Below are 21,592 nucleotides of genomic sequence, written 5' to 3'. Positions count from 1 at the left end.
GTTGTGGCTAACACTGACACTTTTCTCTATTATCCCTCATCTCACCCACCAACGAATGAACTTTCTCAGAGGACAAAACAAATAGCACATTTCCCCAAGAATAATAAATAACGCCTACAAATCAGCGTTAAGTAGCAAAACAAAGGACAGCAACAGGATAACCTGAACAGGAAGCAAAGATCTCTCAGCAAGGCAGGCCTGTCTCAGTTTGCAGGGGCTCCTATAGAGGCGCCTTTTACTCCCTCTTGAAAAGCCATTAGTTTTGGACTTGCATAATTATATCAATGCCTGTAGCGTACCTCTTGTAAATATGCCTCTTTATTTAAGAGAAAGATGCACTTTTAATAAAAGAAATAAGAGAACTCTTTGGAATCCAAACAGAAGGAAAAGTAATGTGTGTGTGTGTGTGTGTGTGTGTGTGTGTGTGTGTGTGTGTTTTCTCTTTATCAGTTTCCTATGCATAAGCCTGGCTCATTTCTTTTTCCCTCCCCCCTCCTTATCCCAATCCACACAGTAACCAAAACACAGGGAAATCTCCTTCTGGGGAACTTTATGGGGTCAATGAAGTCACCAAAGGCTATGTGGTATTTGCCATCATCACCACTTTGGGAAGAGCTTGTAGACCTTTGAGATCTTCCTCTGACTTTACCAAGACCTTACTGCATCATCAGCATTCTCATTTTGATATGTATGTGTATATGTATGCATATATGTATGTGTATGTGTTTGTGCGTGTATGTATAGACGTATACACAATCTATATTCTGCATGTGCATGTATATGTGCATATATGTGCACATTGTATATGCACAGATGCATACATACACGTATGTGTGTAAATTGGGTACACATAGACATGTGTCTATGTTATATCATGTATAGGTATGTGTCTGTGAGTATGCATAGATGTACTCATACTAAGATGTGGACACTGTGAATGAAACTGAATTTATCATTAGCATAGTTACACAGACATGTAATATCAATACCATATTCCTTATCCATCCCTGCTAGACCAGAAATCCCAGGAGGAGAGGCACAATACTATATTAATAACTTTCATCTTTTCTCTAGGGCCAAGCTCAGATCTCTACATTGTGTAGTGTTGTTTAATTGGTTGTAGAATGAATGAACAAAATGTGGCTTTTCTCCTTGATTTCCTAGTATAAAGACCTAAGGACATCAAGATTCACAGAGTCCTTTTCCCCCTTGTTTAGTTTTCAAAAACATCTTAAAGAAAAAGTTGCCCTCTTGTGAAAATAACTTTAATAAAGAAGCATGAAGATGAGACACAAGCAACATGCCCTGATAGAGTTTTGTTGGTATGAAATAGAGTTTAGCATTAGAGCTGCAGGCAAAAGAACAAAGCCAGAAAGCATTTTAAGAAAATCCTGGTTTAAAAAAATACATACACACACATAGTATTTTGGGGAAAGGGTATATGTGTATATATTCATAGATATAGATACAGATATACACGCATACATATACACACATACAGATATACACATACATATACACACATATGCATACATACACATATACCATTGTTGACTGATAGATATATATACATAATCTATATATGTCTATGTGTACATGTTTATACATGTGTATATGTAGATGTGTATGCATGTACATGCATGTATTTTCCCCCAAAATGCAAAAATTGGGGCCTTTTCCATACCTTGGAAACTAAGCTGGACCTTTGCAATGTAGTCTTTGATTTCTTTCACATCCTTCCCTTTACAGAGTAATAGAAATTCAGTTCATAAACTGAGAAAAGCACACACACACACACACACACACACACAAAAAGACACAACCCAAATGGTCCCTTGGAGTAGCATTGCCCAGTTGGCATCTTTGAACAGTCTGCCATCATATTTTAAACTTCAGCTGAGTTGATTCTTTCCTCCCTGGTTGGTTGCAGTGCTAAATGAAGATCTGGGAAGGAAATTCCCCCACCCCTAGAACTTTTTTCTCTGGCCACACTTTCCTTTGGAAATCTTCTCTACACACATCAGGGACATTCCATGCCACCAAGTAAACCAATTGATCTGGGCATTTTCCCTTGCCTTTCCATGGGCAACTTGCAGAGCTGGGATGCATAAATAATCACGTGTTATATAAATAGCTTCGGGTGAGAGGCTGTAAAATATGGAAGATATATTTGCACTTTTATGTACGGGGAATATTTTCTAAAATGATTGCTTTATTTGGTGTGTATTTTTCTTATATGTGGAATGGGGCGCCTATATGCGCAACATTTTCCAAAGTTTTCCCCCGCCCCCCTCCCCCTTCTTCAGGTCAGACTAGCATTATAGTTAGCAAATTGATAAGGTTCCACGGGTAAGCTTTATTACTTCTGACACGAGCCTATGACACTTTATAAAAAGAAGTAATCCAGAACAATCTCTAGGTAATTAACACCTAGATAAACAAACATAAATTTCTATATTGCATTTATTTGGACTACCACTCAAATATGCGTGAACCATGCTTTTTTAATTAAAAGATAAATCTATGTGACACTTAGCCTCAAACTTAATTATTCAGCATAGTATAATAAAAAATAGGGCCCATTAAATGTGTCTTGCACTGTATTTCTGTATTAACAGCAAAACAGTTCAGTCTGGGATCATTTAAATTTTCTCGCTCCTCTTTTCCTATGATTTCCCTGTTCACCAAGGGCCCCTTCTCCACTTACTCTCTCCCTTTCTTTTTCCCCTTTCTCTCTCTCTATCTCCTCTTCTTCTAACACCAACAGGTGAAAAGATAGAGAACTTTAGGCAATACTCCCTTAGAATGTTCAGCTGTGTTACATTTATTATTGCATGACACCATGCAGCACCATATTTTTTTTTCTTCATCTCTTGGCAGCTTCCCCACGGAAACATCCTTCCCCTTTGATGGAACAGGCCTAGATTGGATATCCTAAAATGAAGAGCATAGCACTGAACAATAATTTCCCTGAGATCTTGCTTACAATACACCAGGTGAGATTTTTTTTATAATATACTATTATAATACAGATGTTAAACAGAGAGGGGAAATACTCAAATCCCAAATTACAAGAGACAGTGAGGTTATAGCCCTTATAAAAGTTTCAGCAAAAAATTATCAGAAGGCTGAGTATCAGCAGCTAGCCTCTTGTCTCAGGTATTCCCCATCTGCATTGGGAGGCCTCAGAAAGATGATTAGGACCAGGCTGGATCCCCAGAAAAGAACTTTCCCAGGAGGTAAAAATATTGAAATCAGTCAAACACATTCTACTTCCTGAAGAAGATCACCATGAGTGATGACCACGTGGCCTTGAAGCTGGATTCAGGACATTCATTATTCTATTTCTCAGAAGAGAGGAAATATTCAGGGCTAGTAAATATTCCCAGATTTGGGCTCTTTGTACCCATACCTGATGGTGGTTTTTTTAAAAATACTGGCAGGTTACTTTGTGCACTCTGATTGGCTTTCATTTCCCATGCTTGTAGGAAGAATTATTGTTGTTGTTTGACCTCCATTCTCAAAGAGGACCATGACATCAGGAAGGTGATATCATGACTTGCAGTGAATTGGATTTAAGCAAGGCAGGGATGTGCAAAGTCACCAGCCTTACTCTCTCCTTTGAAGCTATCTGGATCCAGTGGCAAGATACACATCTGGATGACTGGAAATGGCTCTGGATGCAGTAGAAGACCTTGACCTTTTTAAGATAAGATCTTTCCCAGGTCTGTTTGCCTGAGACAACACCCATTCAGTGATTAAAACTAGGTAAGAAATGAGGCAAAGGGCTTCTTTTACCTAGTCAAATAAATAAATAATGTAGAAAATGGACAAAAAGATGATTTGGCCTTATCTGTGGGATAAGGCTTCCTCTCTGCCTTCCAATATACCTTCTAGTAAAAATGGGTATTGTGCAAGTATCAGAAAAAGAAACAGAGGAAAAGTAAAGAGAGGAAAAAGGAAGTAAAATATGAGAAAGGGACAAGGAGGAATTTTTCACGGTGGTACAGTGGCAAGAACATATATATCTGGAGTTGGACAACCTGAGTTCAAATCCTGTCTGGATGCTGACTACCTGTATTACCTTGGTCAAGTCACTTAACTGTGGATCAGTTTCCTGAGCTACAAAATGAGGGCACTGGGCTAGCTGGGGCTGGAATCAAGACTTGTAGTTCAAATCCAGTCTCAGATATTGACTAGTTGGGTGACCCAGGGCAGGTTACTTAGTCTCTGTCTGCTTCAGTTTCCTCAACTGTAAAGTAGGAAAGATAAAAATAGCACCTACCTCCTGGGGTTGTTGTGAAGATCAAATGAGATAATATTTGTGAAGCACTTAGCACTTTCTGGCCTATAGTTAGTTCTATTTGTTGCTGGATCATTTTTTAATCATATCCAACTCTTTGTGACCCCATCTGGGGTTTTCTTGGCAAAGATACTGGAGTGGTTAGCAGTTTCTTTCTCCAGCTCATTTTACAGATGAGGAAACTGAGGCAAAAAGGGTTAAGTCATTTGCCTAGGGGCAAACCAAAACATAGTAGGTCCTTAATAAATCTTCATTTCCTTTCTTCCAAATCTAGGTCTGAATATCCCATGACATCTGCATTGTATTTAATGCACCTCCCAAATTCTCAGGAGTTGCTTTGTAAAGACCCCATGAAACAGAGAAGGAATTTAGAAATGCATCAGTGCTGGTGTCACCAGTGATGCTGTGGGACAGCAAAACTAAGGCTAGCCAGTCCATGGACCTTCTCCTCATAATAGGCAGGAACCCCTTGGCATAAGTATTCTTGAAGATTATAAGGTCATAGAGCTAAAAGTAGAAAGAATCTTCATAGTTCATCTTGTCCTACCTCTCATTTTAGTAGTGAAGAAACTGAAGCCTAGAGAGGTTGAATGACTTGCCCAAGGTCATGAATGTGCATAAGCTTCAGAGCTAGTATCCAAATGCAAATCCATTTCCACTGTTCCTCTCTCAGCCTCACTAACACAGTGGTGAATATTTTTAATATGGATTCACCTTAGATGGGTTCTAGTGCTATTATTATTACTGCATGGGGGGGGTGGAGGAGGAAATCAGCATTTGCGTAGAATCTACTATGTGCCCCTCACTGTGCTCAGTATTTTACAAATATGTCAGGTGCTATTATTATCCCCATTTTATAGTTAAAGAAACTGAGGCAGACTCCCCATTTGGGGTTTTCTTGGCAAAGATACTAGAGGTGGTTGGCTATTTCCTTCTCCAAGTCATTTTACAGATGAGGAAACTGTGGTAAACAGGATTACTTGACTTGATCAGGGTCACACAGATAGTAAATGTCTGAGGCTAGATTTGAATTCAGGCCTTCCTAACTCCTGGCCCAGCACTCTATCCACTGAGCCACCACTGCCTGCATTTAGCTAGAACAATGTATTTTTTCAAAGTGTATTTACATCTATTATCTCATTTAAGCTTCAATATAGCCCTCTGATTAGGAGGGATACAGATCATTATTCTCCTTTTATTGTAGGAAGGAGGTCTTCACTTTTTGTGTCCTAGACCCCCTTGGCTGTCTTTAAAAAATGTGTACAACTAAAAAGGAAACTAATTATATCGAAATGAAGTTATCAAAATATTCAAAAACAAAGCCCCAGACCTTAGGTTAAACACCCTTGTTTTAGAGGGAGGCATCATTGTAAATGTGGTAGCTAGGTGGCACAATAGATAGAAAGACAGGTCTGGAGACAAGAAGATCTGAGTTCAAATCTGGCCTCAGACACTTAATAAGATATGTGACCCTGAGCAAGTCACTTAACCCTGTCTCCTCAAATGTAAAATGAGCTACAGAAGGAAATGTCAAAACTACTCTAATTTCTCTGCCTAGAAAACCCCAAATGGGGTCCTAAAGAGTTGGACATGACTGAAATGGCTGAACAACAAATAGAAGTTTATACTGTATACAGTTGTTGATGGTGTAAAATTGGGCTGAGAAATATCCCATCCCAGCACATGTACCACAGGGATATATAACAATGTATTCACCTGATGCCAGAAGGGCCACCCTCAGTATTGGAAACAATCTGACAAACCTTCAGAAATGGATTTAACTGTTCCTAATAAAGAGACACAAATAGGAAAAGTATTTGGTTTTGTTTTTGTTTTTGTTTTCCAGAGGTAGAGGTTTTATTGCGTAAAACACTGGATAAGACTTTGCTGCTTCAGAGACATTTTATTCTAACAGGAGAAAGAAAACAGTCATTGCTGAAAAAAAAACAACTTTTAATACTTTCTATACCAGAATAAAGTTCTGTCAACTGATGTATTATAATAATAAATAATGACCAAGAATAAACTTTAAATACAAAGTTTTCTACTTGTTACAAGCATAGCAACACAATCCTCTACTCTATTGATCTCAGATTTCCTCCAAGAGAGAAATTTTTTTTTTATTTTTCTTTGTGTAGGAATGTAGACAGTATTATGACCAGTACCACAGACTACAGAAGTTACAGAGAAAAAACTTGACATGTTTAGATATGAGAAGCTGATGATATTCAGAAACTGACAATGCACCACTGCCACTGTCACTTGTGTGTTTTACAAGTTACAAATGTTCTGGAAAAAAGGCCCACGTCAGAGGGGGAAAAAGGGACAGTAGCACTGGACCAAATGGAGCCAACACACACGTCACAAAGAAGGGTAGATGTTCCCAATGTCACAAACAGAATTATTGCCTGTCGCATCTGAAACTGTTCAGAAGACACAAAGAATACTGAAGGATCTCCTTGATGCAGGAGATGGAATGTGGCTCTCTTTTTTTTCTGATTTTTTTCTTTTTTTTTCTTTTTTTTTTTTGTTCTTTTTTAAAATTTTATTTCTTTCCTTTTTTTCCTATTTTCTATTTTATTATTTTTTTTGCTAAGATACTGAAGGCGGGCGCAAACACACAGAAAGCAAGCGACTGACACAGTCACCAAACACAGTAGTGCAGTTAAAATTCTAAAGCTTACTACAGTCAGAAAGTTTTCAATAACATTTCAATCCCTTCTCTAGGGTCATAGAAACAGTTGCATTAAGTTTATCAACTCGATTTAAGTAAGGCAGTGAGAACTATACTAGAAAAACAAGAAAGCAGCCTGCTCTATGCCAGATGGGTCCAAGTTGCACAGCGAACTCATTTAAACTGAAACTTCAGTTGGATGACACCCTTTCGACAGCATATGCAAACCGTATTCCTTATTAGCCTGAGATTTTTTTTTCCAGTCTCAGGATAGCGCTAAGAATTTTATTTACATTGATTGCAGTTTAGTATTTTTGTAAACTGCTTTAGGCAGAGCTGAAATTTTAAGGCCCTGGGGTTTTATTCTGTGCTCCCAGCCTGCAAGGAAATATTGACTCTTTTATTTATTTTTATTTTTTAGGTTCTGGTTGATTTTGTTTTAGACTAAGTTAATACTTCTCTACCATCACAATCCACAGTACCTGTGTCTGTAAAAGGAAACACTTTAAAACGCTGAAATTTTAAGCCATTCAAGCAGATTTAAGACTAAACCTTTCAATAGTCTTCTTGCAAGGTTTGGGGTTAAGCATCTCGATAGCATCCCTCAAAAGCTCCTTCTGTGGTGAAGGAAGAACTTAATATGGAGGATCTAAATAGCAGAAAACCTAGCATCATTGGCCAAAAAGGAAAAAAAAAAGTGGAACACATTTGTTTTATGAAAAAAACAAAAAATAGAACACATTTGTTTTATAAAAAAATCACAACAAAAACAATTACCCAAAGACTTTCTTCCTTAAAGACAAAGCACAGGATGTTGGGATTCATATTATAGCTCAAGCTACTTCAGGAGAGCCCATTCTAGAAGATATTGCTGCCCTGTGTCTGTCACACTTATAAAAACTAAAAGATGAAAAACTTAACCAGGACCAGAAAATCCTTTATTCAAGTAAAAAAAAAACAATGTTTAAGTAAAAAAAAAAAGAATTTTTAAACCCTCTGTTATAACATAAAATTCAGTTTCTCACCAGCACCTTCTACAAATGAGGCCAACTAGTTTTACTAAACAATAATGATATATCATGTATCCCTAGATTTCTTTAGTAGACACCTACTTCTTCATCCAAAAAAAAAAAAAAGGACCCAGAATAAAAGCATTTCCCTCAATACTGCCATCTGAGCTGAAAAAAGGAATCACTCATCAAATCTGCAATGGACATGTGTCCGCACATCCTTCCTGACCATTGATTCATGCGGCTGTGTATTTTTAAAAAATGAAAATGTAATATCGCAATCTTTTCCAATATCAGTCAGTCCTGACCCTCGTTAGGGGCCGGCTAAGATTTCTCCTCCAGTGCAGTTACGACACCACTCCCATTGATTTTCTCTGCAGTGACAGCCCCAGTCTGACTGGCACCACAGTAGCTAGCGTACCAAGCCATCTCATTGCTATGCCGGGCCAATGACAGCCGCCGGTATCATATTATAAAGGTGTTTTCAACAATGAAAACGCAGCCTCTCAATCTTCGGAGGCAACACTAAATCATGGAGATGGTATCATTTTTCGGTTAAGAGCGTTATTTTTGGACAAAGACCACTTTAGAGTTTGAAGTGCCCCCTGCTTTTTAGAGTACTAACGACCTCCTCACATTTTTGAAATCACTTTATTATCCCACCTGCATTGTTTGGAAGCATTTGTTGCCGGGTAACAGTTTAGCAGCCATTTTCAAGGGCTGGGGAAATTTTTTTTAATATATAGATATATAGATATAGATATATTTTAAATGTTTTAAACATCCTGTACACTACTGGGTTGGGGTCGGGGACGAGGGGGGCTGTATACAACTCTTTATTTTCCTTGGAATGCAGTTAGCAAACTCTCTTACCAAATGCCTATCTAAAAGACTGTAAAATAATATTGCAATATACAGATGGACTTGTTCAGCTGTTACTCCTGGGCCTTGCTGCCCACCTCCGTTAGCTCTGCTGAGCTCCCGGGTCTGACAGCTGCAGGTTCCTCTAAATTCCCAGAAGCTTCGGAGTCAACTCTGGAGCGCTTGAACCTGCGATCGGGATACTGGCTGTTGTCAAAAGGCATGCGATGGACACAAAGAACATGGGTCTTCAGGTTTCCCTTCTGAGAGGCACTGTATGGACAATATCTGCACTGGAAAGGCCTGTGACCTGAAGATAGACAAAAATATGGTTAGCAGGGTCAAGGGTCAGGAGGTTCCCCCCCCCCAGCACATTTAATAAATTTATTATTTTTTTTAAATTCTGTTTAGGAAAAAGTACTTCATGAAAACTACAGGAAAACAAAGAGAACGAAAAAGAGACAGATGAGTCACAGAGACAATAATTGGAAAGGAGAGCTTCTAAGGCAGAGATTTTAATCCATTCGCTTGGGGAGAAGAGAAAACTAGATATCACCTGGCCTTTCTATAAAATGATCATCAATCACTCCGTATGGCAGTCCAGCCCAGGCCAAACAGTTTAATAACTGGGCCTCCTTTATATTTGTTCATTAACTTTTTATTGGAGAAAGATGTAGACACAAACCATGCATAGACTCGGTACTAACCAAGGGTTCCAGGGAGTTGAGGGGGATGGGAGAAGTGTCTCTAACCTTTGAATGAAGTAGAAACTACCCTTCCAACTCATTTTCCATTATTGTGTGTGTTTGTGCATTATGTCTATACATATATACATATTGGGGGACCAGGGAGATGAGTGTAGACAGATAGAAAGAAATCAGGGGTCAAACAACCTAGGCCTGTGTGCATTTTCTAGAAGTACCTACTACACAAGTTGAATTTAGCTCTTGAGGTCTAATAGTCAAAGGCTTGCAATCAACCTTACATTTTGAAGAGAAGATGAATGAGTGAAGAAAGAGTGCTGCTCCCCACAGTTTCATTTCTTTGTTCAGACACACATACACATTTTTGCCATATTGAAAAACTGGTTTAGGAAGTTATATTGAAGCAATCACATTTCCTTCTATGCTGGAAAGTTGATGTACTGTTTCTGGAAGTTTATGGGCTTTTGTCTCTCCAACTAGCAGCATCAGAGGTCAAATGCCCTTAGCTGGGTTTAATTTGCTCAGAAATATTCAGGAAGAAAATTAAGTGGGCCCAGACACTAACATTGCCCCTCCACCCCACCACTCTCCACCCCAACACACATGCACATACCCATGCTCTAAAAGGATTTTCAGTGTTCCCAGGCTAGACATTCCCAAGAGACAGCAAACCATGCACCCCTGGCTTTTCAAGAGAGAGCTACTCCCCAGAAAAGCAGTGGGTAAGGCATCTTTCTTTTGTAAAATTAAACCATGTTTTCCCAGAGACTTATATGATAAAGTCAGAGCCATTTTGTCTCTACCGAATTGCTTTTAATTTGCCACTCAGCATCTCCTAATGCCTTCACTTTAATATCTCTGATCCCTGGCCCCCTAACCCCCAGCCTCTCTGCAAACAACTGCTTAAGTGCCTAGGGGGGCCTCCTAGTGAAGTAATGTTCTTTAAAGGCAGTCTTTAATGTAAATAATCATCTCTGCTTTATTACTCGTTAAACTTATGTATGGAAACCCTAATATACAAAAATTCAGAACACAGCAACTAAGTGAAGGGGGACAATGTGTCTTAACAAAGGACTCAACCCCCACCCCACCCCATGGTCTGCACAGCCTTGACTTAGACTATTTATAAAACATTCTACTTCTCCACACACAGAGATTTCTCCCCAGAAATCTGCCTACTTCACATTAAGTGCCTTAAATGAAGAAAAAAAATTATCTTCACATCTTTCAGGGCAGTTCCTATATTTCTGATTTCCAGGAGTGGTTTTTGTTGTTGTTGTTGTTGTTGTTGTTGTTGTTGTTGCTGTTTTTATCTTGGGGGGGGGGGTATTTTTGTTTTTAGTAGTCTCTGCACTCCCATTATTGCTACCTACTTATGCTGTTATTTATTGGAATTCTATCTATTCCTCTTTTCCTAGCTGCCATGCTTTTTTTCCCAGAAAGACTTTAGCAGCTTTGCCTGGTGGAGAAAGGGTTTCCTGAAATTCTGGTCTGTTGAGACGTAGGTTCTTATGTCAGTTCTGAGCAAGTCACCTTCACCTGTCTGAACCTCGGTCGCTTCATCTGGGATGTAGGAGTCCTTTTTGCACTACCTGCTTCTTAGAGCTGTTGGTGAGGAAAGTGTTTGGCAAGCTGAGAGGCCGTGTGGACCAGGAATCCAAATCCTGGCTCAGCCACTTAACCATGGAAGGGACTTTGGGCAAAGTGTGGTTTCCTGATCAGTAAAATGAAAAGGCTGGACCAGATGACAGTAAGGTTGCATCTAGCTCTAAATATTAGATCTGGAGATCATTAAAGGGCCCTGTAAATGTGAGCAATTATTCTTCCAGCCCACCCCAAGCTCCTTCTTCTCTGCAGTCTGTTAGTACTTCTGTTCTGATAGACAAAAAGAATATCATCAAATGATTGTGATGATCTAATGGCTCCATGAGAGCAGGCATTGTCTCCTCAATCAGATGGAAAGACCTGCAAGAGAACTTCAACTTCCTTTTTTTTTTTAAATCTCCCTAACAGTACCAAGAACAAAGGAGTATAGAGCTAGAACTGGGAGTCAAAGACCATCTAATCCAACCCTTCATTTTACAGATAAAGAAACCAAGGCACAGAAAGGCTGAAGCTGTGAAGTCATTCCTCTTTCCCAGTCACCTAATAGGCATTAAGGCAGTGTTATTATAATGATTTAGTTTGCCAACTGCAAAGGTAGATTGAAAAATTTGGGATGGAGAAATTTGGAATTTCATTTTCCTAATTCTAATTTTCAAAACACAAGCAACTCCCCCCAAGTTCCCTTTAATGACCCTGACACCACAAAAATATCTGTTAACATAAAGTGTTTAGTAGAGTAGGATAACAAAATTCTCAGCTATTGAGGGATCAAAGGGGTGGCTTGCCCTCCTGTACCGACTAACTATTCAGTATCTATTAACAGTCACAAAAAGCAATCACAGCAACACATTTATATCACATTTTTTTTTCAAGTTTACAAAATTATTTTCTAAAAGCATGATATAAATTAGGTATGGCAAGTATTACTGCCCCAAGTGCCATAACTAAGGCAAAGCAAATGGGGCTTTTTCCAGAGCACCCAAATTTAGAGGGGTTCTAACAATACTTCTCCAGAAATGTAGAAATAAATGAAATTAGTACCCAGTTAAAAAAGTAATTTCCTTAAAAGAGGAAGCTATCAATGTGCCTTCTGAACTCTCGAGTCTTTGGAAGTTGATTTGAGAATATGCTTTGTTCTATTTGCCCAGTAGTATTGATGGTTTTCATCATTTAACATGCAGAAAGGACATTTCTCACCAGAATAGGCCAGAAGATATTCTGAGGTTTGTGTGAAGTGTTTCAGTGCAACCCCTCCCTACATAGAAAATAAAAATGAGGCTCCTTCAGGCTGAATGACTTGGCAATAGTCATACAAGCCAGTAAGAAATACACAGAGTCAGGAGAGCTGGGTTTGAATCCTACTTCTTTATCTAGGGCTTTTCTTACTAATAACAATATGGTCTATTTCCATTTCATACCACTCCAATATGGTAAATCTGGTGACATGTTTCATGGGAAAGGAGGTTTGGAACTCCTGATTATAATGAATTTTTAGAGTTGTTTCAGGGTTTAATTTCTTCCTGCTTATCATTAGCATATATAATTGTGAATTGTTTATTATATAAAATACACCATGAAGATGGTGTGTTGTATATAATACAAAAAATACAACCATAAAACCCAAAGGCTTATTACTCACATAGAGTCATATATTGCCAGAGAATAGAAAGGACCATTGTAAAATCTCCCTATTTGACAGGTTCGAAAACTAAGAACCATCAAAGAAGTGACCTTGAATATGTGGAAATCCATGTGTAAGTATCTATTTGCAATTTATAAAAATAAATTTATAGAAATATCTGACATATGGGGGAGCTAGGTGGCGCAGTGGATAAAGCACCAGCCCTGGATTCAGGAGGACCTGAGTTCAAATCCAGCCTCAGACACTTGACACTTACTAGCTGTGTGACCCTGGGCAAGTCACTTAACCCTCATCACCCCATCAACAAAAAAGAAAAGAAATATCTGACAGGTATGGTAATATATTTACAATATATTTTGTGGCCACTCAGTCAAAAATGCCTTGTCTTTTTATAGTGCTTACTATAAAATAATAATGTCTTACTTTCATCTCTAGTAACATAGTAACATCTCTAGTAACATCACCCAGTTAAATAGTAAGCCCTCATGTAAGCTAGAATATTAGAGATGGAAGGGACTTTAAAGATGTGCAACTCCATTCTGATTATTTATTTTATTATTTTTTTTTTGCAGGGCAGTGGGGGTTAAGTGACTTGCCCAGGGTCACACAGCTAGTAAGTGTCAAGTGTCTGAGGCCAGATTTGAACTCAGGTACTCCTAAATCCAGGGCCGGTGCTTTATCCACTGTGCCACCTAGCTGCCCCCCCATTCTGATTATTTTAAAGATGAAGACACTTGGGCCTAGGCTGAGGAAATGACTTAGCCAGGGTCATACAAGTAATGCATAGAAAAGCCACGATTGAAATCCAGGATTTTTAATTCCTAGTCCATCTTCTATACCAGCAAACTACACCCTGTGGGTCAAAATCAGCCCATAGAGCCTCCTGTTTTTGAACAGCTAAGATGTTTTTTTTACATTTTTAAAGGCATTGATTCAATTTGATTATTTTTTTTAAAATATGTATCTTATTTTAATTGTTACAGCAGCATTACCAATGAGATAGGAAGGTATTGTCCATAATATGAGGAAACTAAGACCTAGATCAGTGTATTGATTCATTTTCCATCATTGTGACCTCATCAGTCTGGTGAAAAACTTCTAACCATGCAGATTGGCACTGTCTCTATAGTTTATAGTCTTTTTTTTTTTTGAGGCAATTGGGATTAAGTGACTTGTCCAGGGTCACACAGCTAGTAAGTGTCAAGTGTCTGAGCTCAGGTCCTCCTGACTGCAGGACTGATGCTCTATCCACTGCGCCACCTAGCTGCCCTTATAGTTTATAGTCTTAAAGAGGTAACTATATCCCTGCCAAGGCTGTCTCAGAAGGTTGATGTGAGGGTAAAATGAAATAATAGTGATAACAACAACAACTACAATAACCACAATCATAATAAAAAATTTATGTGGTGCATTAATGTTTGGAAACTGTTTTACAAGCATTGACTCATTTGTCTTCAAAAAACTCCATACAGTAAGTTGCCATTATTATCCCCATTTTACAAATGGGAAATCTAAGACTCAGAAAGAGGTTAAGTAACTTACTCAGAGTCACAAAGTTAGCTAATGGCAGGGTCAAGACTAGATTTCATGTACTAATTCCCTGCTTCCACCTTTTCTCCTCCCACTCATATCTCTACCTTTTGTTGTCTGGCTTCCAATCTCATTGCTCAACTGAAACCACTCTCTCCCAAGTTACCAGTGATCTCTTTTCATGGCCAAATGTGATGGTCTCCTGCACCACCACCACCCTCCCCACTTGCCTAACCTTTTGGAACTATCTGCTGTATTTGGCATTGTTGATCCTTCTCATCTCCTGAATACTCTCTCCTCTCTGGTCTTTTTGTGACACTGCTCTTTCCTAGTTCTCCTGCCTGTCTAATTCTTCTTTCTTGCTCTTCTTTTCTGTTTCATCTTCAAAATCACACCCCTTATCTGGAGGAGTTCCCAAAGATGCTGTCTTGCCTACTGACTCTTATTTCTCTATACTTACAGTGACCTCATCACCTCCCATTGGTTTAATTATCTCTATGCCAATGACTCCTAGACCTAGTTTCTCCCCAAACTTCGGCCAGGAATTACTCATTGCTTATTTGGCCTTTTATTTATTTATTTTTGTTTGTTTTGGGGGGTTTTTTGGGGGTTTTTTGGTAGGTCAATGGGGGTTAAATGACTTGCCCAGGGTCACACAGCTAGTAAGTGTCTGAGGCTGGGTTTGAACTCAGGTCCTTCTGAATCCAAGACTGATGCCTTATCCACTGAGCCACCTAGCTGCCCCCTTATTTGGCATTTTAAATCAGATGTTGTGGAGACATCTCAAATTCCATATCTACAAAGTAGAACTCATTATCTTTCCCTCCAAAACCCATCACTTTCCTCATCTTTCTTATTTTAGATAAAGGCACCACAACTCTTCTAGCGGGCCAGGTTTGAAACTTTCCAGATTTGTTATCTTTGACTCTTCATTTTCCCTCACCCCACACATCAAAGCAGTTGCCATGTGTCTCTATTCACTTTCATTCAGTCCTTCATCATCTCTCACCTAGATCATTGCAATGGTCTCTTGATTGGTCTCCCTACTTCAAATCTCTCACTACTTTAGTACATCATAGTATTTTCCTTAATCATAATCTAATAGTTTGATTCATATGACATTGAATATGTAAATTAATTTAGGCAATATTATAATTTTTAAAATATTGGCTCAACCTACCCATGAGCATTTAATATTTTCTAATTATTTAGGTTTGTTTTTATTTCTATAAATAGTTGTAGTTTTGTTTATTTCTATCATGGAAGGTAAATTCCCAAGTATTTTATACATTCTGTCATAATTTTAAATGAAATTTCTCATTCTAGCTCTTCTGGATGAGTTTTACAAGAATTATAGAGAAATGCTAATGATTTGTGTGGATTTATTTTATATTCTATAACTATTGATGTTATCATTGTTTCAATTAATTTTATTAATTCTTTCGGGTTCTTTAAGTACATCATCTCATTCAGAAAAAAAAGTGATGATTTTGCTTCTTCTTTACCTCTGGTTATTCCCTAAATTTCTTTTTCTTACCTTAGTGCTATAGCCAGCATTTCTAGCACTATGTCATGAGACATATTTCTGTATATAGCCATTGAGGGAATTTGTTTTGTTTGACTTTGCATATTTGTTATGATAAATTTGTTTTTCTTTTCTTTGAGGGGGTGGGTGATGGGAAGTGGAGGAAATAGATTTCCCTTCATTTTAAGAAACAGAAAGATGGGGGTACAACAAATGTGAAATGTTGCGTGCATTTTCAGATGCAGTCACTGTATTATTCTTTTTGATTATCTGTTTTATTTTGTTATAAGAGACCTCTGACATAGCAGGAGTCAACTATAAATGTTTGTAAGATAAAAACAAAGCATATGAATAATGTTTTCTAAAGTAAAAATGTGATCATATCATTCCCTTACTTAACTCCTATGGCTCCCTATTATCTCAGGATCACATATAACCTCCTCTTTTTGGCTTTTAAATCCCTTTACAACCTGGCTCCAATCTCTTTCTGGCCTCATTGGAAATCACTTCTCCTTCAGTACTCTGTGATCCTGACCAATTGGCCTTCCTGGTTTCCTTAAATATAGCCAGTGAGCATGCGTGTACACACACACACACACACACGTGTGTGTATCCTGCCTCAAGCAATCCTTCTCTTCCTTTAAGAAGCAGCTCAAGCACGACTTTCTGCACAAAGCCTCTCCTGAAGCTCCCAAATGCTAGTGCCCTCACTCTCTAACTACCTTACAATTAACTGTAACGTATCTATTCTTTTTATATTTATTTTGTATGTGCATGTATATGTATATGGTCTCCATCATTTCAATGTAAATCTCTTGAAAATGGGTATCCTTTCATTCTTTATACTTTTATCCCAGCACTAGGCACAGTGACTAGCACACAGCAGGTGTGTAATAAACATTTGTTGATAGATTGATTAACTCATAACCCAATGCTTTTTTTTCTTTGTATGCAATGAGGGTTAAGTGACTTGCCCAGGGTCACACAGATAGTAAATGTCAAGTGTTTGAGGATGGATTTGAACTCAGGCCTCCTGAATCCAGGGCCAGTGCTTTATCTATTGTGTGCCACCTAGCTGCCCCGTCAATGTTCTTTTCTTTTTTTTCTCTAGCAACAAACATTTATTTTATTTTCCATTTACATGTAAGGGTAGTTTTCAACATTCATTTTCATAAGATTTAGAGTTCCAAATTTTTCTCCCTCCCTCCCTTTCCTCCCCCCTCCACAAGATCACAATCAGGTTATATATGTACAATCCACAAGTGTTCTTTTTATCAGTTCTTTCTATAGGGGTCCATAGTAAGCTTCCTCAGTAGTTTCTTGGGATTGTCTCGGATCATTGCACTGCTGAGAGAAGTTCAGTCACTCACAATTACTCATTGAACAATACTGCTGTCACTACACACAAGGTCCTCCCAGCTCTGCTCACTTCACTATACATCGATGTTCATCAGTCTTTCAAGGTTTTTCTAGGATCATCCTGTTTGTCATTTCCTGTAGCACAAGACCATTCCACTACAATCATACAACACATCTTTTTCCATCATTCCTCAATTGATGGACATTCCCTGGATTCTCAATTCTTAGCCTCCACCAAGAGTTGCTATAAATATTTTTTGTACAATTTTTCCCCCTTTTCTCTTTTTCATGATTACTATTGTTAACTGTTTCCCTTCCATCCTATTCCCTTCCCCACGATATTTATTCTATTATCCATCTTCTTTCATCCTATCACTCTTCAATAGGGATTTGCTTCTGTCTGTCCCCTCCCCCAATCTGCCCTTCCTTCTTTTGCCCCTCTCTCTTTATCCCCTTCCCCTCCTATTTTCCGGCAGGGTTATAGAGATTACTCCACCCAATTGAGTGTGTACATTATTCCCTCCTTGAGCCAATTCTAATGAGATTGAGGTCTTTGAGCCAATGCTGATGAGTGTTAGGCTCATTTATTGCCCAGATTAAATAGATTACTCCACCCAGTTGGGTGTGTCTGATAGTCCCTCCTTGAGGCAGCACTGATGAGTTTAAGGTCTTTGAGCCTTTTCTGATGAGTGTAAAATTCGTTTACTGCCCTGATCCTCTCCCATCTCTTCCCCAACTCCATAAGCCTTTTTCTGTTACTTTCATGTAGGATTTCACTTCTGCCCTTTCCCCTCCCCCAGTGAATTCCCTTCACCCCTCAATTTAACCCTGAAGATGTCATCACCTAGCTAAGTGACACAATGGACAAAGCTTCACCCCTGAACCCAGGGGGATCTCAGCCAAAACCCGGCCTCAGACACAAGACTGTCGCCCATTGTATGACCCCAGGTATGTCCCCTAGCTCCAATTTTTTATGGTTCTCTAGGGTCTTGTATTTGAAAGTCAAATTTGCCATTCAGTTCAGGTCTTTTCATCACAAAGTCTTCTTTTTCATTAAAGTCCCATTTTTTCCCCGCTGAAAGATTAAGCTGAGTTTGGCTGGGTAGGTGATTCTTGGTTGTAATCCCATTTCCTTTGCCCTTTGGAATATCATATTCCATGCCCTCTGGTTCTTTAATGTAGAAGCTGCTAGATCTTGTGCTATCCTGACTGGGGCTCCACAGTATTTGAATTCTTTCTTTTTGGCTACTTGCAATATTTTCTCCTTGACCTGAGAGCTCTGGAATTTGGCTATAATAATCCTAGGAGTTTTCTTTTGGGGATCTCTTTCTGGAGGTGATCAGTGGATTCTTTGAATTTCTACTTTAGCTTCTTCTTTTAGAATTTCAGGGCAATTTTCCCTGAGAAGATCTTGGAAGATGGTGTCTAAGCCTTTTCCTTGATCATGGTTTTCAGGTAGACCAATAATTTTCAAATTATCTCTCCTGGACCTATTTTCCAGGTCAGTAGTTTTTCCCAGAAGATATTTCACATTGCCCTCTATTTTTTTATTCATTTGGATTTGCTTTATTGTGTCTTGGTTTCTCATAAAGTCACGGGTTTCCATTTGTTCAATCCTAATTCTTAGGCAATTATTTTCATCAGAGAGCTTTGTACCTCCTTTTCCATTTGGCCAATTTGACTTTTCAAGCTGTTGACTTTTTTTCTCATGTCTTTCCTGCATCACCCTCATTTCTCTTTCCATTTCTTCTTCTACCTCTCTAACTTTATCTTCAAAGTCCTTTTTGAGCACCTCTATGGCCTGAGACCAATTCATATTTTTCTTGGAAGCTTTAGATATAGGGGCCCTGATGTTGACAACTTCCTCTGAGGGTGCCCCTTGGTCTTTCTTGTTACTGAAGAAACTTTCTATGGTCCTCACCTTTCTCTGTCGGATCATCTCGCCTTTCTTTTACTACACTTTTAGCTCCTTAAAGTGGGGCACTGTTTCCAGGCTGCAGTATCCCAAGCTTAAGAAGTCCCAGGTGGTATGATTTAAGGAGATCAGGTTCTTCACTTGCCCAGCCTTTTCCCTGGTGCTTAGATGACCCCACACCAACTTGCTAATCAACCAGCTTTGTGTGTTGTGGTTCTTAGCTCCAACGAGCCTGTGCCCCTTCCCCACCTGGTCCACTGCTACTCAAGCCTACCTCCTGGTTCTCTGCAGGGGTGTAAAATCCAAGTTCTGCCTTAGCACCAGCATAGACCCCTGTAGTCTCCCCCCTGCCCAGGGCTCAGCCCACTCACCAGACTGTGAGCTTAGTTCCAGACAACACTGGTGCTTCAGCTGATTCAGAGGTTCTGGGGGTCTGCTTTTCTGGTGAGGCCTTCCTGGGACCGGATCTGTGTCAGGGTGACTGTGGGGTTGGGCTCAACTCCTGTATCAGCACAGCAGCTCCCTCCTTCTGACCTTCCAAGCCATTCTTGGTTAGAAGATGATTTCAGCACATTCTTCTGTGAGTTTTGCTGCTCCAGGCATTTTCCTATGACATTATTTGGATGTTTTTTGAAGCAATCGTGTCATGAGTTCAGGAGCTCACTGCCTTTCCTCCGCCATCCCCCAATGTTCTTTTTTTTTTTTTTTTTGTGGGGCAATGGGGGTTAAGTGACTTGCCCAGGGTCACACAGCTAGTAAGTGTCAAGTGTCTGAGGCCAGATTTGAACTCAGTTCCTCCTGAATCCAGGGCCGGTGCTTTATCCACTGCGCCACCTAGCTGCCCCCCCCCAATGTTCTTTTAACCATCATATGACATTACTTAGTGTGATTGGTGTTAACTGAAAAACCATTAAACTATACTCTGAGAGGCATAAGTTATGCTCCCATATTCTGTACTCAGTTTCCTACCAATATACTGGACCCAGGGAGATACAGGGTTTTGTTGGTTTTTTTCATGCTTAAATTAAACATTTGCAAAGTAATTATGATCTTAAACTCAGGAAACAGAGGAAACCTAAGAGAATCTGTTGAAATCTTTCTTAGTCTCTTCTTGGTGTCATAGGCTTTAGAGAAACAAAATCTCTAAATGTAGATTTGTCAGCAACATTCTCAGAAGGAGAAAACAATGTTTACTGGTGCAGGCCATCACCTCCTTGGTCCTTTCCCATCAAAACTTCCCAGTGTAATAGAGTAAAAGGCCTGCCAGAGAGCATACCCCATCTGGTGAGGCTCAGACCCTTCGAACCAGGGATTGAACTAATTTATGGTTCTTTAGCATTTAGCAGTGATAAAGTTACTTATGCAAATCCATGTCTAAATGGCGCTATTAAAAAGAAGAAAAATCATGGGAGAAAGTTTGACTATATGGGCATTTATACTGGTTGAAATAAAACAAATTAATATAATCCCTTACTTTGCAATGATAGAGCATTTCAAATCAACAACCTCTCAAAATTCAACCACTTTGGCAAGTTTAAAATTCCAGTTTGGGGCAGGGAATACACCAAAGGCTGACTTCCTTTATGTTATAATTCTGCCTGTAAGGCTTTTCTCTTCTATTTTATAGGTTCTAGAGGAATAGCTAGGTGGTGCAGTGGATAGAGCACTGCCCCTGAAGTTGGGAGGACCTGAGTTCAAATCGCATCTCAGACACTCACTAGCCATGTGACCCTGGGCAAATCACTTAACTCCAGTTGCTTCATCTCCAGTTGTCCTGATGAATATCTTGCCACTGGACCCAGATGGCTCTGGAGGAGAGACTAAGGCTGGTAACTTTACACAGCCCTCCTTCACTTAATCCAATTCACTGCAAGTCATGACATCACCCTGATGTCATGGTCCTCTTCAAGAGCTAAGAGTTGCCTTATACTTCATCTGGTCCAACTCTCTCTTTTTTTACAAGTGAAAAAACTGAGGTCTAGAAAATTTACGTGCCTTGTCCAAGGTCACACAAGTGGTAAGTAGCAAACATAGCCAGGATTCAAACCTTGGTTCTCTGATTCAAAATATAGTGCTCTTTTGATGCTGGCACATTGCCTATTATATAGTCAGTCAACAAACATTTGTTAAATGCTGACTATGTACTTGGCACTCTGCCTTGACTCCTCATAGTGAACCTGTAGCTTGATGCAATGATCTCAACAGAATGTAAGTTCCTTGAGGGCAGGTACTGTCTTACCTTTATGCCTTCATATCCCTAGCATCTAGCATAGTGCCTGGAATATGGTAGCCACTCACTAAATGCTCCTTTGAATGAATGAATGAATGAATGAATGAATGAATGAATCTCTGATTAGATATTAGCTGATATAAGTTCAAAATATTACCCCCTCTATGGTTATTTCTTTCTTTCTTTTTTAGTAGGAGGAAGGAGTAATGTGGATTAGGCATTGGATATATGGTT

The 21,592-nt window shown here is 39.2% G+C and overlaps 1 protein-coding gene across 10 annotated transcripts in view; it reads right to left on the bottom strand.

Annotated features, from left to right (window-relative positions):
* Positions 1–6,204: 6,204 nt before the first annotated feature.
* The window catches only part of ZNF536 (zinc finger protein 536), a 619,087-nt gene continuing 603,699 nt past the window's right edge, over positions 6,205–21,592 (bottom strand). For all 10 annotated transcript variants that reach the window (XM_043986055.1, XM_043986058.1, XM_043986053.1 and 7 more), the window contains one exon: positions 6,205–9,158. In XM_043986055.1, the coding sequence (XP_043841990.1) occupies positions 8,923–9,158 (236 nt within the window). In that variant the 3' untranslated portion in view covers positions 6,205–8,922. The remainder of the gene's footprint in view (positions 9,159–21,592) is intronic.

This window comes from Dromiciops gliroides, chromosome 2 (genome assembly GCF_019393635.1).
Source record: "Dromiciops gliroides isolate mDroGli1 chromosome 2, mDroGli1.pri, whole genome shotgun sequence".
In the NCBI taxonomy this organism is placed as follows: domain Eukaryota; kingdom Metazoa; phylum Chordata; class Mammalia; order Microbiotheria; family Microbiotheriidae; genus Dromiciops; species Dromiciops gliroides.
Note: the sequence above shows the minus strand (reverse complement) of the source record. Positions and strands in the feature narration are given on the sequence as shown.